The sequence below is a fragment of the Pezoporus occidentalis genome, unplaced genomic scaffold (genome assembly GCF_034315485.1).
Source record: "Pezoporus occidentalis ecotype Australia unplaced genomic scaffold, CSIRO_AGI_Poc_V1 ctg176, whole genome shotgun sequence".
NCBI lineage: Eukaryota > Metazoa > Chordata > Aves > Psittaciformes > Psittacidae > Pezoporus > Pezoporus occidentalis.
The window spans coordinates 634,000-650,765 of NW_026913596.1; the positions used below are offsets into that span (position 1 = coordinate 634,000).

General features: G+C 56.5%; 1 protein-coding gene across 1 annotated transcript in view; it reads right to left on the reverse strand.

The window, feature by feature from the left end:
* The window catches only part of AJAP1 (adherens junctions associated protein 1), a 34,786-nt gene extending 22,698 nt beyond the window's left edge, over positions 1–12,088 (reverse strand). The window contains exon 1 of the mRNA XM_062614535.1: positions 11,808–12,088. Within this exon, the coding sequence (XP_062470519.1) occupies positions 11,808–11,836 (29 nt within the window). The 5' untranslated portion in view covers positions 11,837–12,088. The remainder of the gene's footprint in view (positions 1–11,807) is intronic.
* Between the last annotated feature and the right edge of the window lie 4,678 nt (positions 12,089–16,766).

The window sequence follows — 16,766 nt, forward strand, 5'->3', positions numbered from 1 at the left end:
AAGGAAATGAGCAGTGGAGGTACTTGAGAAGGTGAAATCCCTTCTTGCCCTCCGCACCCAAAGCCTTTGCTCTCAAGAACCACAGATCCGCTCCCGCAGCGTGCTGGATGGAGGCAGCCGTGTTCTCACGCCATAAGGGAAACACCTACAAATATTTACCTGTGCCTCCCGAGAAGTGCAAGAGCAGATTCCAGGGAAACCACTTGGCTAATTACAGGATCATGCTCATTAAGCACTCCAGGGTTCCAGAGCCCAACTGAGCCAATCTCCGCTTTAAAGGCAACGTTACCGGCGCAAAGGTGTTTCAGAAGGAGCTGCCGCACCTTTCCCACCATTCCAGACATCTGCCCATAGGAAACCCCCTTCTCAAATCCTTTCAAGGGCTTTGAGGAGGAGGAAAGCTGGTGCTTAAGAGATTAATCTCAAGGAGGCTGGAGGACACGAGCTTCCCGTGCTCTTTGCTGGTCAGAAGAGGCTGCTGGGACACGTCCACATCCCGGACCGGCACAGTGATGCTGCGGCTCTTTCCACCAGCTCCATGTGCAGTCAGCTCCTTTCAACCAGGAAAGCTGGGATGACTGAATCCTTCCCACCCCAATGAAGCTCCAAACACAGCCAGAAGCCCTCAGGCAGCTTGAGAAGCACAACACCCACAAGAAATGCTTTGGCAATTAGTGATCTCAGATTGCTAAAACACAAGATAATCTCCGTCCTGTGACGACCTTAAAAACATGGGAAGCAGTGGCCTGGGAAAGGCAGCCCTGGACCTGCATCCAAGCCCTGAACCCAAACCCACCGAATCCCTGGGTTCAGTAACCCATCCAAGCAATCAACCAGGATCATGGTCTCGGAGCATTCCTGACCAATGCAGAACACAACCCTCCGCAGGCTCCCTGGAGTGTGCAGCCTGGGGCAGCACCAGCACAAGGTGCCTATTTGTGTCCCTCTCATAAGGTACTTGTTTGCTCTCCAGCACCGGCCCCTTTCTCCCCGTGACTGTGGAGACACTTCACAGGCAGCGTTAAATGCAGAATAGGCTGATTTTTAATGCAGAATTATACAAATGGAGCCATTCTTCCATTTCACGCCTCCTGTTCGGTGATCTATCGGTATTGCACAGGGAATCAAGGTTACGTCCTTGTTGGGATGATTTATGAACCCGGAGCATTTCCCAGCTCCAAACACCGAGCAAGACAGAGGCAAAAATATTCCTGCGAATGCCCAGAGCACAAGCAGGAGCCGCGGCTGGAGGGATGGGGCGATGTGTGTTTGACCCAGGCAAGACACAGCAGGGAAGCAGGAGACACGCTCTAGGAAAGGCATCCTTGTCAGTAGGACAGGCAGTGTCCTACAAAGGCGTTCGGAACACGGCATGGTTTGAGTACGTGCAGGAACTCGCTGGCTTTGTATGGCAAGAGAATGAGGCCGCTGCATCCCAGCGGGTGACTTTCACGCTGGAGCGACGGGAAGAGGGGAAAGCTTCGGTGGCGGCGGTAGATACTTGGCCTGTGATTGTGAGTCCTCACCAAGACGGGGATGACAGAGCTGGGGCCACCGCAGCCACTCTCCAGCCCTGCTCTGGTGCGTGAGGATCCCTGCAGTGCAGCCACTGTCCTTTCACGTGACACCACCAGCCATCGCCATGGCAATAGGGCATTGGAGCATCACTGGTTCATGATGGGCTGGAACGGGACCCTCATGGGGCCAGGAGGAAGGAAGGCTGCAAGGGCATCATGGATGAGTGCCCAAAGGCATGTGGCAAATTGCACGAGACCCTACGGACCACCCCAGTGGGGTGCACAGCACCCACTGCATCCCACTCTGCTCCCCTGGGTGCCGGCAGCAGAGGCACAGGACCACAGGAACCACAGACTCAAGCACCTCTCTCCTAAGTGATGCTTTGCTCTGGGACACACCACTCTGAACCCAGATCCAATGGGAACTGGGGATTTACTGCTGACTGCACCATCCACAGCCACGACTTCCTCCACGATCACTGTAAATTTGTGAAACTATGGCAGCCAAGCTGTCTATAGCCGGGATTGGGAATTAAGGCCCAAAAGCTGACACGCAGTAGCACCTAGGTAAATTAAATGTGCCACATCACTACCTATCTATATTACAGAACTGAGCTTCAGGATTACCTGCTAATAAAAATGATGCTTAAAACAAGTCCTAAGTTCCTTTGCTCTCCCCCTTCTCCCCATAAGTAATTAAACTGACACCACTTCCCACAACGGAGGGGATGGGATTTATCACGGAGGGAAATCAGCAGAGGGTGAAATAGGCTGAATCCTCCCAACCACGCTGCCACAAACAGCGCCTCTTTTCCTAGGAAAACAGGGCAGAAAGAGGTCACCGGGGCTGGGGAGCTGAGCATCCTCCCCAGGACGGAGATGCTGGGAGAGAGCAGCCAGATCCAGCCCTGCCTGTGCCTGGGGAGCCGCATCCCATGGAGGAACAGGGGGCTGGAGGGCAGCCAAGGGGAGCCGCTTGCTTTTCTGCCTCTGTCTTGAGCTCAGCCAGCTGCAAATAAACAATTTTAACATGTGAATAGCCGTGAGTGTGGAGGCATAATTAATACCCAGCGGTACCGCCAATATGCTGATGCGGGAGGCGCAGCCCCTGCCAAAGCTGTCAGCCAACGGCCCTGGCGCAGCAGAGCTGCTCTCGCCTGCTGGGCCTCTGTCCTTCGCCAGAGGCAAAGGGCAAGGCCCCAAAGGCAGCAGCCCAGGGGTGATGCTGGAGCCCTCCGGCACGGGACCCCTCCGGTACATCCCATGCCACGGCCTTGCAGGGCAACGCAGGGAAGAGGAAAAAGGACGGAACAGATAGGGGTACACAGCACTGTGAAGGTAAAAGGCTTGCTTGATGTGCCCGGTCGCTGCTGAAGCCGAGCCAGCCTTTCACCCTGGGTTTCAAGTTCAGCTCCGTCATCAAAGGTTTAAAGGATGCCAACAGGACTGAGCACCACAGCAGTCCCAGGATGCACACGGGCACCGGCATCCCGCATCCCTTGACCTGCTCTAAAAGGGCAGTGCCTCTGCTGCCGCGTGCTTCCCCCCTTCCCGCAGGATTGCTTCCGATGGAGTCTGAGGAGCGCTGGGGAGCCCGGCAGCCGGCGAGCGCCCTCAGCCACAGCCACGTCTCCGGCACATCCCGGTGCAAAGCCGGCGCGCGGTGATTCACCGGCTGCGGCTCCGGCAGAAGGAGCTCCCTGCGGTCTGGCTCCCCTGGGAAGACCCCGCGGCTGCGGCTTCATCTGCCAGACGCCCCGAGCTGCCTGCGCCCGCTGCCCGCGCAGTGCTGGGCGAGGAACCACCCCGAGCGCTTCCATGACGGCGGCAGCTCCGTGGCGCGCCGGAGCGTGGCAAACACTGCGCGCATTTAGCGCGGCAGGGCCGGACACTGGGCGCTTCATCCCCCCGTCGGAAGGAACACTCGCCTTTTGTCCCGCCTGGATAAAGGGCGTTTGTGAGCGCTGCATTTCCAGCCCAAACCTGCACCTGCCGCCGGCTTCTCCCACTCGTCCCCGTGTCCCCGTCCCCCCCCCTCCCCGAATTCCGCATTGGGCATCAGGCAGCGGCAAGAGCTCTGGCTCAGACACAACTTGCTGGGAAGTTCGTCTCGGATTTCCGAACCCATCTAAAATCTTGTTGGATAATCACAGCATCAAGCTCCATTCTTGGCGATAATCCCATAAACCTAAGGAAATTAAGGGGTTTTACCCTTATTTTAGCTTCTGTCCAAACCTCCTCCTGTATTGCACCACCTCATGCACATCCTTGCCAGTCTTCACTCACTAACATCATCCTGGAAGCGCATGGGACACGCTCCCATCACCACAAGAGCAGGGAACGCTTCCTGCTTTTACCAGGACACTAAAAGCCAGTCTGCTGAAGGGAAGGAACAGGGACAGATGCACAAGAGCACTAAGCCCAGGAGCTTAGAGATCAGCCCTAACGCCACACAGAGTAACTAAGGTTTGGTTTAGTGGCTCCCTGACAAGGATACAGGCTCAAGGGAGGACGGCGCGGTTCCGCTTGGCACAAAGGAGCTGCTCATTCCCCCAATTTGCTTGGGGATTTTCTTCCCTTACCACACATTACCCCTGTATAACTCATGGGCAAAGCAGGCTTCTGCAGGATGCTCAGGCCTCCTCCTTGGCCAAAGCATCCTACAAGGATGCAAAGCCGAAGCACTGCGGAGCAGGACGGCAGGAAAGGGGCTCTCCCTGCCTGAGGGATGAAGGCCAGGACTGTGATAATCCTGACCCCAGCCTGGAGCAGGAGCCTTACAAAGGGTTTTTCTCCTCTGAAGCCTGTATCAGGAAGGCGCAGTGATTTCAAGAGGCAGTGATGATTTCAGCCCAGCTCTCTGGCTCTGGAGGGACCTACAGAGAGGAAAGCCACGGTGCAAGGTACCGCTTCCACCACCCTTTCCCACCACCGCTTCACTGGTAAATACACCCAGCACTTATCTTATTTCCTAAATTGATGTGCTCAAGCGTGTCATTACAGCACACACAGGAAACGCTTTGATCTAGGAACCTAAGACCGGTTAGCGCGGTACAGCTAAAGCAGCAGCTGAACGACCTTTAAATCCAAGTAATTAAACGAGGTCCATTGTATTGCTGGAACACAGCGCGGAGCATTGCGGGAGCCACGCGCCAGGGTCCACCAATGCCCACCAACGTCAATGAGAGGTACCACAGACTACGGGAACATCTTCCAATGGGGTTTTTAATGGTGATCTCCTGAAGGATCCAGTTCCACAGCAGTGAAGACAAGCATTGACCCCACTGGAAGCCCTGGGAAATCTGACCGAGGCACTCCCCTGCTAAAGCTGCTCTCCATTCCCACCAAGATCCCAACCTGGCTTTCTCCTGGGAAGTCCCCAGTGGCCCCGGCAGCCTGGGATGCAGAGGCCGCCCTGAAACCTCAGCAGCCATCCCAGGGAACGGAGACAGGGAGAGCACAAAGGCTTTCAAAAGCTCCAGAAACTCCTACAGAAGTGGAGGAGAAGAGAGAAACAAAGCTTCTAAAAGCAGACAGGGGGACAGATGGCTTTGATGGAGCAAGAAATACAATAAGAAGATAGAAGCAGCAGAGCACTCACTGAAAGTGTGAAACATCAATAGGAAAACTTGGAGGAAGCTGAAGCGGAGAGCTGGGGCATGAGGGAGGGGAGCACAGGGCCCAGCCGAGGCTCCGGTGCAGCAGGGGTGCTCCCAAGGCTCTGGCTGCACTGGGAGGCTCTGCCCAGCCCCACAGCAGGACATCCCACTGCTGGCCAAGTCTCACAGCGTGACACACTCCACATGGAAAAGAGAATGGCCCAAAAAGATGGAGAAAAAGCCAAAGCAAAATAGAAAGCAAAGGCAGCGAGCACAAAATCCGGGGCAAAGGCTCTTGATCCTTCCATACAGAGGTTTAAATCCCCTTTTAGCACAGAACAATCTTCTTTTCCACAGAGGAGAGCAGTTCTCCCTGCCATGGCCACCTCACCATGCAAACAGCATCCAGGCAGCTCACGGGAGCGAAATCCCATCGGATCGAGGTGCAGGTGAGTCAAACAGAGACCACAGTGCTGTTTGTGGGCACACATCCTCTGAAGCCTAATTGCCAGTGAGTCAGGTATCGCTGTGCTTTGCATTCATTACAAAAACATCCCTGTTGCAGGAGAGATTAAGCTTTCCCGAGTGCTATCTCCAGAGGAGAGATGGAATTCTCTGCCAGGCAGAGCTCCCGCATCCCTTTCTGCCTCCTGCAAGCCTCTGTGGGTTACTGCATCTCTCCTCCCTGCATACACCCCTGTGCTGGGTCCCCGTGCTAGCAGGGTGAAAGGGAAGCACATGGAATTGCATCCCTTCCCGCTGGATGCCTGAACAGAACACCCCCAAGGAGCTGCCCATAAGAAACCATTCCATCCTCATCGGTCAAAATTAGCAAAATTGATTTTGCCAGAGAATATGTCACTTCGATGGGAACCCAGAGTTCTTCACGCTGGAGGACGCTAAAGGAGCAGAGAGCCTTTTATGAAGCCAAGAAACAAGAAGATGAGTAACTCATCCTTCCCGGAGAAAGCTTCATAAGGAAACCCATGAAAGGCAACTGCTTGTAGAAAATGGGTTTATTCTGCTCAGGAGCTCTTTCTAAAATAACACTTGCCAGCATCTGACACGGCAATGCTGCCCTGTGTAACACCCAGCTGAGCTCTGGGGCTGCTGGGCAGAGGAAGGGAACGACCACGACCCCAGCAACTGAAGCGCATGTCCTAATCCATGCCAATTAACTGGCGCTCCATCACTCACGGCCTGCAGACGGAGGCAGAGATGGGAGCAGGGCCGGGTCACCCACAGGGCTCCGGCAATTAGAGGAACGTGTCCCTGAGGAAGCCGCCGGCTCGGCTCGCCAGGCAGGCGAATCCCAGGGGATCCCCCGTGCTTCCCCCGACCTTGCCGTGGCTTCAACCTGAGTGACACGCAGTCAAGTGGTGACATCAATTAGTGCCGCTGGCTCTTAAGGGAGCCTCAAATGCCGTCTGCGAGCAGCCAGCCCTCAGCCCTCCTACGCCCAGCCACAAGAGCCTCGCGCTGTTGCTAAGCCAGCATCACGCTGCCACGATTCCTATTTATAGGGCCATAAGGCATGGCTGGAGCCGTGGAAGTCCTCCTGCACACCCCGGGAGGCTGCACAATGGGAGGCATCGCCAAAGCCACGCATGGATGGGAGGCGCCGATCCCAATGAGGCTGCAGATGAACTCCACACAACCACATTCCTGCAGCGCAGCGCAGCTCTGGCAGTGTCCCCAGGCACACGGTCACTCCTGGTCACTCCTTGCCATGGGTCCCTCTGCCAGCACATCCCCATCCCTGCACTTCCTGTATATTAGGGGACACACATCCCAACAGACTCCATTTTTTCCGCCTCCAGGGTCTAGACTTGGATTTCTCTTGCTGGAAGCACGTCACTGCTCCCAGCTACATGCTGTCCTCAAAGCAGCTTCTACTCAACCTTTACTGGGAAGCCAGCAGAGGAAGAGCTTCACCGCGCCCACCTCACCACTTGGCCACAGCCAAGTCCCATCCCATGGATGCTTCGCCCAGGGCTTGGAACAGGGATTCTGCCTTTCCTTGCTGCCAACCAACTTCTTCAGTAGGAACTGGCGAGCAGCTTTTGCTGCCCACTCCTGTGAGACACAGCTCCAGGGGATGATGCTGCCCACCACAGCACCGAGCAGGATAGGGCAGTGCCGGCAGCATCACTCATGGGGACACACCAGCAGCCAGGGCAGGATGGACCCGGTGCCACTGGGAACGCCACAGTGCTGCCAGGAACACAAAGCTGCCGAGAGAGACCAACAAAACCCGTCGCATGTCAAAGTACATCTCCTACCTACACATCATTCCTAAGTCACAATGAGACATTCGCAGATCAGAGTTGAAAATGAACACTTTATGAATGACAAGCTTTATTTTTCTCATGTACCTGGGGCTTTTTTCTGAAGTCTATTGAATTATTCCAGCACAGCCAACAAAGGCGGAGGCTGGGGAAGATTTTTACAGTGAATTCTGGTGGGGCGCTGGCCCAAAGGCAGTCGGTAGTCTTGGATGGGAAACCAGCTCGAAGGCTGGGGAAGCACGACCCACTCCTCTGCTGGGAAGGACCTCAGTGTCCTCGTCCCTGCTTATTTCCACACAACGGCTCATCCACCTCCATCCAGGCTGGATTTCTCCTCCTTCCCCTGCTGTTGATTGGTACTGGAGAGGCCGAGTCGCGTGGTGGCAAGGAGAGGACACATCCTCCTCCACTGCAGGTCTCCATCGTGCTCCATGAGCATTGCACCCCGCGACCCCAGGCGAGAGCTTCACTGCAGCATCACTGGTCCTGCCATGGGTGGCGGGGGTGATTCACCCCAGCTTGGGCAAGAAGCACTGGAAAGAGCTGAAACCTCACCAGAAACACCCATGGTCCTCACTGCGTGGCTCCAGGCGAAGGCATCCAGCGCGATGCTGGAAGGAGGCTTTAGAACAGCTTCTTCTTGCAGAGCTACTGGGGCCATGGGGAGAAACTGATGAACCCGGAAAGCAGCAGCGACTCAGTGGCAGACAAAACCTCATTTCACGAGGAATCCTCATAAAACCAAATTAATGTTGAAGGATGAAGGCAGGTAAACCTCCCACAGTTAAGTTCAGGCCACAGAGACTCAGTTTAAATCTCCCAGCAGTTCTGATTTAATCAATGCATTTCAAAGTGAAATTAGATGAAGTACATCTCCATCACGGGAAATTATGTAAGCTATCAAAGTCTGTAGGTGCAGGTCCTGGTAAGCGCCACAGGAAATATTCATAACAACTCAGATTCCATTTTTAAGGAGGCAGTTCAGGTCCAGAGTTTGATATTATTCCAGTGAAAAAAAAAATCACTCCTATGAAAACCACGTCCCCAAGGTGAAGAAAGGCCAGAACAGCAGCTTCAGGAGCACCCCCAAGAAGACTCGTCGGGTCACCCTCTCCCTGCAGCACCATCCAAGGAAGGAGGAAGGAAAAACCCTGTGTTTTAAATGAAGGGGCAAAAGTGCTAATGAGGCCACTGCATCCTCCCTGCTGATCCCACCCGACACACTCAGCTTCCAGGAGTTATCCTGCTGGAATAGTTTTGGTCTCAAACCCAAACTGCTGTAACCCACCTCAGCATCACCAGTCCTTAACGGGAATAACGAGTACTGCGACCCGGAGCGGAGCGGCTCCCGCTCCTCCGGCTCAGCATATTGATTCCCGTAATCTTTCCTTGCAGCCCTGCTCCCGTTCGCTGTGTTTCCAGGCTCAGGCATGCATACATTTCCATAATGAACCTCAGACCTGTCGGGAGTCCCGTGGATTATTCACACCCCGTGGAGCTGTTGTGCAGAGCCGCTCACATCCACACAGACACCACTGCCAATGAGCCGTGCTGGGAAACCTCCCGGCTCAACCTGGGCGAGGAGAGGCAGGCAGGAGGTTATGGGGACACCTGGGGAGCTCCTCTCTCCCTCCTCAGCGGGCTGGGCCTTGAGGGCACATCAGCATCTCCCTTTCAGCTGATGAGAAAGCAAACCCAGGCTGTGGTGCTGCGGTGCACGGGGCAGACAGGCGGCAGCTCCCCCATCCCATGACACAGAGCAGCCCCTGAAGCACCCCAGTAGAGCAGCAGCTCCATGACCACGGGGCATTCCACCCGTCACCCCACTGAGGCACCATCAATGCAAGGCGACAGCCCTGGTGTTATCACAACGACAGTTCATGCTCTGGGGAAGAGGCTGCTCGAGCCCCACACAATCCCGCTGCCTCATCTGTGGAACTGCTGCTGGCCGGGAAGGATGAACCGCTGCATAAAAGCGCAGTTTATTGGAGCATTATCGTGGCTGTTAAGTATCATAGCCGGTGACACCAGCCGCACTTCGGTGGCAATCAATTCACCTGAGAGCAGCAAGCTCAGCCCCTGCGTGGATGCAGGATGAGTAAGGACTCCTCAGTGGAGGCCATTAACTCCCACTGCTTACTGCTCTCATTACTTTCCAGACTGCAAGGCTTGCATCTTTGACGAGCGGCTGAATCTACATTTGACAGCGTGAACTTGATGAGTGAAATTCATGGAAAATGTTTGCTTTGGCAGGATCTACAAGGCCCATAAAGTTTCCTCGGTGCCAACGCGCAGGGATGTATGCTTTTAACGAGCGGTTTTACACAAGCGGGAAGAAATTGCACATGGTGTTTTCACTCCTACTGCAAATCACTCCGGAGATAAACGCTGTTAAAAATCGTGGCATATTGTTTAAAGTATTACATTCGGAGAGACGGAAGGGAAGTCCTCAGCCAGCGCTGGAAGCCAGGCAGACAGCACGCTGCAGAAAGCTGCCATGCCCTGCCAGGCAGGCACAGGCACTGACGCAGACGCATGCACGCACATACATGTTGGTGCACACGCGGGGAGCCACGGTCACTGCTGTCGTCCCCCCCCCCAAATGACAAACCCAAGCCCCACGGTGCCCATGCTCAGGACCGGGCAGCACTGAGCTGCTCCATGCAGGACCAAGGGCAGGGTGGCTTTGGGTCCGCAGGTCTCACCCTCCACAGAGCAAGAGCAAGGCTGGCCCCAAGGTCAGGCAGCTCCTGCTGCCCCAGGGAGAAAGAACCCGGCTTGACCGGAGCGGTACGGTACCATCAGTAGCTCTGGGCACAGCCTGTGCAGGGTGGAATGGGTGCTGGAAGGATCTGCTGCTTCTCTGGGAGCGATCTTTCTAGCAGTCTTGAAGAAAATGAGGGGAAATGACATGGGAAATGTCAGAAATAAAGCCAGAAGCAATTAAGAGCGAAGCGAGAGCAGCAGGCAGGGTTAGCAGTAAAGTTACCTCTTATTAAAAATAAAACACGGAGGGGCTGGAAGCCAAGGAGGTGGCAGAGGACGGCCTGGCACTGGGAATCCAGGGTACACAGCAAAGAAATTCACAAGGCAAAACCAAGGAGAGAAGCGACCGAGAGGCTCCTGCTCTCATTGCTAAACTCTTTGCAAAATAAGAAAGCAGAGGGCATCCATCCTCTGCCTCCAAGATCGGAGGCTCGGGAACCAGCCCTCCAGCTCCACCGCCTTTTCAGACATCCAAAACCAAACCACCTCGGGTGCCTTCCCTAGGAGCAATCCCTAAGGTCACTACATCACCGCAGACTCCCAGGAGACTCTGTCCTTCCCACACACAGCAGTGCATCCCCGGCAGACGGATGGACGGACGGACGGATGACTCTGGGAAGGTGCTCGCCTGCCCGGGCTGCCATCGGATGGGGATACAGGGAACTGGGTTACCACGAGCCTCTGGAATACTGTGCACGGCACACGCGAGTGTGAAACAAAAGCCGAGGGCTCCTCGGCACACACAAAACCTCAGTTCAAGTTTCACCCTCCCGGACGCCAGCCAAAGCCCAGGCAGAGGGACAAAGGCTCCGGCAGCTCCCAAGGGCGATGGACAAAGGCCTCTAAGCAGCATCCGCGGCAATGGGGGGGCCCTGCCTGCCTCCCCCCCACACCCCAAAGCCGCAGCCATATTGGGCTCCTCTAGTTGCTGCGTGGGGTAGGGCTGGGGGGAGGGGGTCGCATCCCCCCACTCACCCAGCAGCCATCCGGGGAGCCAAGTCCTGCTCCCTGTGGAGCAGCCGCAGATCCCGGTGGGAGCGGGGCTGCTGCGTGGGACCCGTCGAGCAGTGAGACCCCAACCCGCTGCCCCGCTCGAAGGGGGGAGGCTGGGGCAGGCTGTGGCCCCCTGCCCACATGAATCAGGGTTTCCTCAATACATGGTAATGGATGAGGTGGAGAAACGGATCGCGAATCTCACAGCAGCGGACTTTTCCTTACGGTCTCACTTGCCTAACCCGCCGCGCTGTACCTATGCGTGTCCCACCGGGACCGGCTCCATGCCCGGCGCTCCGGGGCTGCGGGGCCGTGCGGCCGGCGCTCTGCAGCCACCGGTTCCAGGGAAATAACAAGATTTGGGCTCAAGATGACTTCGCAGCGGTAATGAAAACGTGTTACGTAACACTTTGACTCCCTCTCCCCTGCTCCGCAATTCTCGATTAATCTCCCCAACAACGCAGCCATCCCCTCCGCCCGCCCCGACACCGTGCCCGGAGCGGGACCGCCCGTGCCGAGCCGAGCCGAGCCGCCCCGCTCTCAGCCCGCACCCGCTCCGGCAAGTTGGGGCTGGAACTCCGCGAGCGCGGCCGCGCAGCCGGAGCCCCCCCCCCCAAAACCCCGCTCCGCGCCCCGGCCCCTACCTGCTTCCCGAGAGCCGTCGCATCCACATCGTCACGTCTCCCGGCCGGCCCGGCGGGGCTCACCGCCTCAGCTCTCCATCCGGGCGCGCCGCCCCGCGCCCGCGGCAGCGCTCAGCGGCGGGGCAGGCGGCGGGGCCGCGGCGGGCATCGCCCGGGGGCCTCAAGGCGCGGGAGGACGAGGCCGGCGCTCTGCGGCCCCGGAGCCTCCCTCCTTCCCTCCGCTCAGCACCGCCGGGGCAGCTGCGCGCCCGCGGAGGCTGCGCGCCCCATGCGCGGCGGGCTCGGCTCCTGGGCTCGGCGCGCCCGCGCCTGTGCGCGCACCCGCGGGGCGGGGGCCGCGGCTCGGGGAAGTTGCGCGGGGAGGAGGCGGGGGCGGAGCGCGGCCCCTTCGCGCCGCGGCGGGGCGGGGACGGGACCGGGACCGGGACCCCGCGGGAAGCGGCCGTTCCCTCCGCAGGACCCGGCGTCCGCCACGAACTCCCCTCCGGCCGCGCGGCGGAGCGCTCCTTCCTCTCCTCCTCTCCGTCTCCCTCCAGCCGAGCCCCCGCGGAGTTGCGCGCGTTGAGCCGGGCCCGGTCCGTGTCCCCGCGGGCGCGGTTCCTCCAGCGCCGCGCTGCCGGCGATCGCTCGGGAAAGGGTCCGCGTGTTCGGTGCGGGCGGAGCCGGGGCTGCCCCGCACCTCGGCACCCGCCGCCCGGGCTGCGGCGAGCTCCACCCGCCGGCCGAGCGAGCAGGCGCGGCTCCGAGCCGCCGCCGTCCCGCGCACCGAGCCTCGTCCTCCCGCGGAGCCCGGCGCAAAGTTCGTGCCTTTGTGCTCCGCGCTCGCTCAGCGCCATGGGAGCACAGCGGGGACGAGAGAACGTCTGGGGAAGGCTTCGGCTGGTTTAGGAGGGGTTTCATCAGAGCCCCATGCGGTCTCCCTCTTTCTGGGTGTGCTGCTTAGTTAAGAAGCTAAATTGTTCCTGTAGCTGATGTATGGAAAGGCAAGTGTCTCTCTTGAACAGACAAGCCTCTCTGGATGGTTTCTGTGCGGGTGCTGCAATAAAATAAGGTTTTGTGTGAATTTGGGGACGGATTCTTTGTAGCTGCTCCTGGAGCAGGGAACGGAACGCGGTTTGCAGAGCCAGCCCTGCCCAGGGACAGCCGGCAGCATTCCCACCACCGCGGCTCGCTGCCTTCAAAGCAGGCACGCCAAAAAGCAGGACTCGAGTAGAAACGAGTACCCCTCCGCTGCCTTTCTGAGTCGCTGGCTCTTTCCTGCCTCCGTATGAACTTACTCTAGAAGCAGAAGGAGCCTCCTTCGCACAAGGCAGCAATGAGAGGTCACCATTGTCCCTCTGAGCCTCACAGGTCCCTGCTCCCTGTGTGTGCTCCCGGTAGATGGGCTCCAGCTGCCACTAGAAGTGCTGTAGTCCAGCTTCCAAACCCCCGCGTTTCCTGGAGCTGGATTCCTGGTCAGAAGGAAGCTGTTCTGGGAAGGATGAAATCTCAGGGGTTGGTCTGAAGGACAGCTCACACCATGAGATGTCAACCACTGGGCAGACAAACCTCTGCCCAGGCCCAAGCAGAACCAGGGCTACAACGGTATCCTAAACAATGGCCAGGCCGAGCTTGGGTTTTCCCTAAGTGTGCTTCTAACCTGCTGGGGCAGGTTGGGGATGGTTCCACTGGAGCCACTGGTGAATCCCAGTCTGCAGGGCAGGTGATGGTCCTCCTCAGAATGAAGCCAGTTACACAGCTCAGCTCTGACCAGAGAGAGCCACCAGCCCAAGGGGTGTCCATCACATGCAAACCCATGGCTGTGTGCGTGTTCTGCTGCACACGTGTTATGCTGCACGTGTGTTCCGCTGTACCCATGTTCACAGCTGCAGATTACAACAGCTTCAGCAAAATGCATATCAAAGCACGACACTCACCTGGATGCAGTCGTTCCGGGGGCTGGATGTGACTTGAAAGTGAAAGCGACTTGAAAGGGAAAGCTCGGCTTTGCTACAAGCCCACTGACTTTATCATCCATTAAACCCGGCTAACGAACATGAAAGATCTTCAGAGAGAAGAAGGGAAGAGCGCGCAATTGTCAGTCTCACAAGAGGCTGTTCTGGAGCCTGAGAGATACTGGGATGCAGTTAAGTAGAAGACAATCAATTAAGGCTTAAATAAACCCAAACGAGCAAACGTTAATGAGAGCTATCTTGTATCTGAAACAAATCCTCTTAACTCGGCCCCACTTAAAAAAGTATTGTTTCCCTGTTCATGCTGAATGCATAGAGCCAATGTGGGGATAGGCACTGCGGGATGTGTCCTGTGGTCCAGGGAGTTCTGATGTCCAGCAGCACAGGCTGAACTTGAGAAAGTGGGGCTGGAAGCCAACAGGACACTTTACTTGTGCTCATTCAGCTATAAACATCTGCTAGACCTCTACAGGTATCAGTAAGACAAGCAAACACTGATTGAAAGGCACTAATGCCATGGCCATCAGCTTTCCCCTGGCCCTGGGGCTCTTCTGGAGCTTGAATCATCACCATCCAGAAGCTCACAGACTACTCCTGAACCAGGAAAATAAGAGAGCTCAAAGGGGAGTTTGAGGCTTTCAACAGTACCAAAGCAAGTGTGCATGCAAAGCTTTTGTACATAGGCTGTTCTTTGGGTTTGGGGCTGGTCTGAGGCACTTGGAGCAAAGACCTCATCGGAAAGGAGATGATGCTCGGACAGAGTATGTGAGCCGTGTTCCTGCTGCCCTCTGGAGAGCCTTGCTGCCTGCCCACCGCCTGCACTCGCTTCTGCACCCTCATAAAATAGCCAGCACCCCATTTTTAGTGGCCTTTTGTCAGGCAGAGCGAAGCCAAGGGGCCGTCATGGTCCCTTTCTCTGCCTCATGTTCCCATCAGCAGAGCCGGCGATGGAGCAGCCCGCTGCCGAGCAGGAACTGAGAATTACCCCCCCCCCCCCTTGAAGTGGGAGGGAAGGAAGTCATTAGCGAACTCATTTGTCGAACTTGTTCTCCTCAGAGTCATCTCTCCACGAGAGTCAAGTTCCTGGCGCCGGTGCCCAGCTGGAAGCGCTGCACGGAGCTGGCTGCTGTGGTGCAGGTCACAGATGCTCGCACAGCCCCAGAGCGGGGAGAGGGGAGGGGTTTTCCCTGTGATCCCAACTGCACTTCCCGGTTTTCCCATACCATTATAACCCACCCACCATGAGCATGAATAGGAGTGGGCGCCCCAAGGGGGCTGCTGGCTGCGGTGGGTGCCCATCGTTGGCTGCACTTCACCCATCATGATTTCGAGGCAAAATCTGTTCATTTGGTTCTGAGAGGAAAGAAAGACGCTGCCTCGGCTACACTTGCCAAGGAGGAGTGAAAAGCGTCCCTTCAATAGACATAGGTTGTCATTACCCATTTTCCTTTCATAAGATAGAAGCAGGAGTGTTACTTAGAGCTTGCGAAGAAGAAAGGAGTATAATGCAATTTCCACCTCCTTGTAAGAACATACTTCGGGTTTTCAGACCACTGCTGACAGGGAACAGGATTTGGGAAAGCACTGAGCAGGTTTTGTACCCTGAGCAGCTCTTAGGGGACTCTGAGACTCGTCTTCACTGAAGAAAGCCCCCCCTCTAATGGTCTCAAGGGGATTGTATAGCGAGGCAGAGGTGGTCAGCGGGGAGCTGGATGGGGGCTGAGGAGAGGTGACAAAGCTGTATTTACCCGGTACCAACAACCAGCAAAGGCAGCGGGGGAGCTGTCACCCTGAAGCCAACATCTTGTATAGTATTTGTCTGGCTAGGCTGCTCTCATGCAGTTTCTTCTTTTTTTAAGCTAAACATTGCTAATCAGCTTCTTCAAGCTCCAACATATGTCCTATAAATATCCCTTGTGGAAGCGAAATCTGTCTCATATGTGTTTGCAAGACAAAAGGAAAAATTAGAAAGCATGAAGCCCTGACTTAGCAGCCCAGCAGCTTAACTAAGCTGGAGCCTCAGAGCTTAATGAGAGAGGGAAGAAGTGCCTGACTGGGCTATGCCCTTGATACAGCCTCAGGGCATGCAAAGCCTCAGGAGCCTCAGTCCCCAACTGGCATAGAGTTTACCTGAACTCAAGAGCTCGTTATCACCTCTTGCATCCCCCAGCTCTGAGGTACATTTAGCTCTGATGGACACACGGCTCCTGCACACCCTTGTCCCTCTGCTCCACTGCAGAGGCTGGGGCCAAAAGCAGGCGCCTGAGAAACAGAGCTTGCAGGAGGCTGGAAATGGCACTTTGCAGCCCCAGAGGCGCCTGCCTTGGGTAAGGGTGCTGTGGAATCCCTGGCATCCTTGGAAAGGTGCCGCCGCTTCAGCAGTGCCATGGTTTCCCCAGGTTCACATCTCGCTGCTGCAAGGGGAACCAAGGTGGCTCCATTCCCAGGGGCTGGGAGGTATCAGCAGCGTGGAGACGTGGAACTAAAGCAGAGATCTCCTCTGCCTGTGCTGCTATGGGCTGCAGTGCTTCGCGCTGCTCCCCACGGGGGAAGGAAAGATAACCCAGCCCTGGCTTGCAAATGGGGGTATGGGAAACAAGACACCACTTAGAGGTGTATTTTCTTCTTGAACCTCTGCAGGAGCATGGGTTCAAGCTATGGCAGCAGTTTGAGGGCCCGGGGGACACGAGGTGCAGTCAGGGCAATAGCAGAGATGATTTCAATTTTGCTAACTTCAAGTTCCCAGTAACCTCATGGCAACTACATCCTGATTTAAAACCATGGCCCCGGCAGAGGCAGCCAGTGTTAGCAAACCCAGGCATGGCAAAGCTGGGAAGCACAGCTACTGGCTGCCGTTTCCCCAGGCTTTTCCAGCTCTCCATTGCTGGTACAGAAGGATAGCACTTGGATTCATCAGCAGTCCGTGCCTCTTCATGCCCCCGATCGTCTCTAGCAGGGCTGTTATAGATTCCCTTTGCTCTGGCTGTCTCATCAATCTCAGAGACGC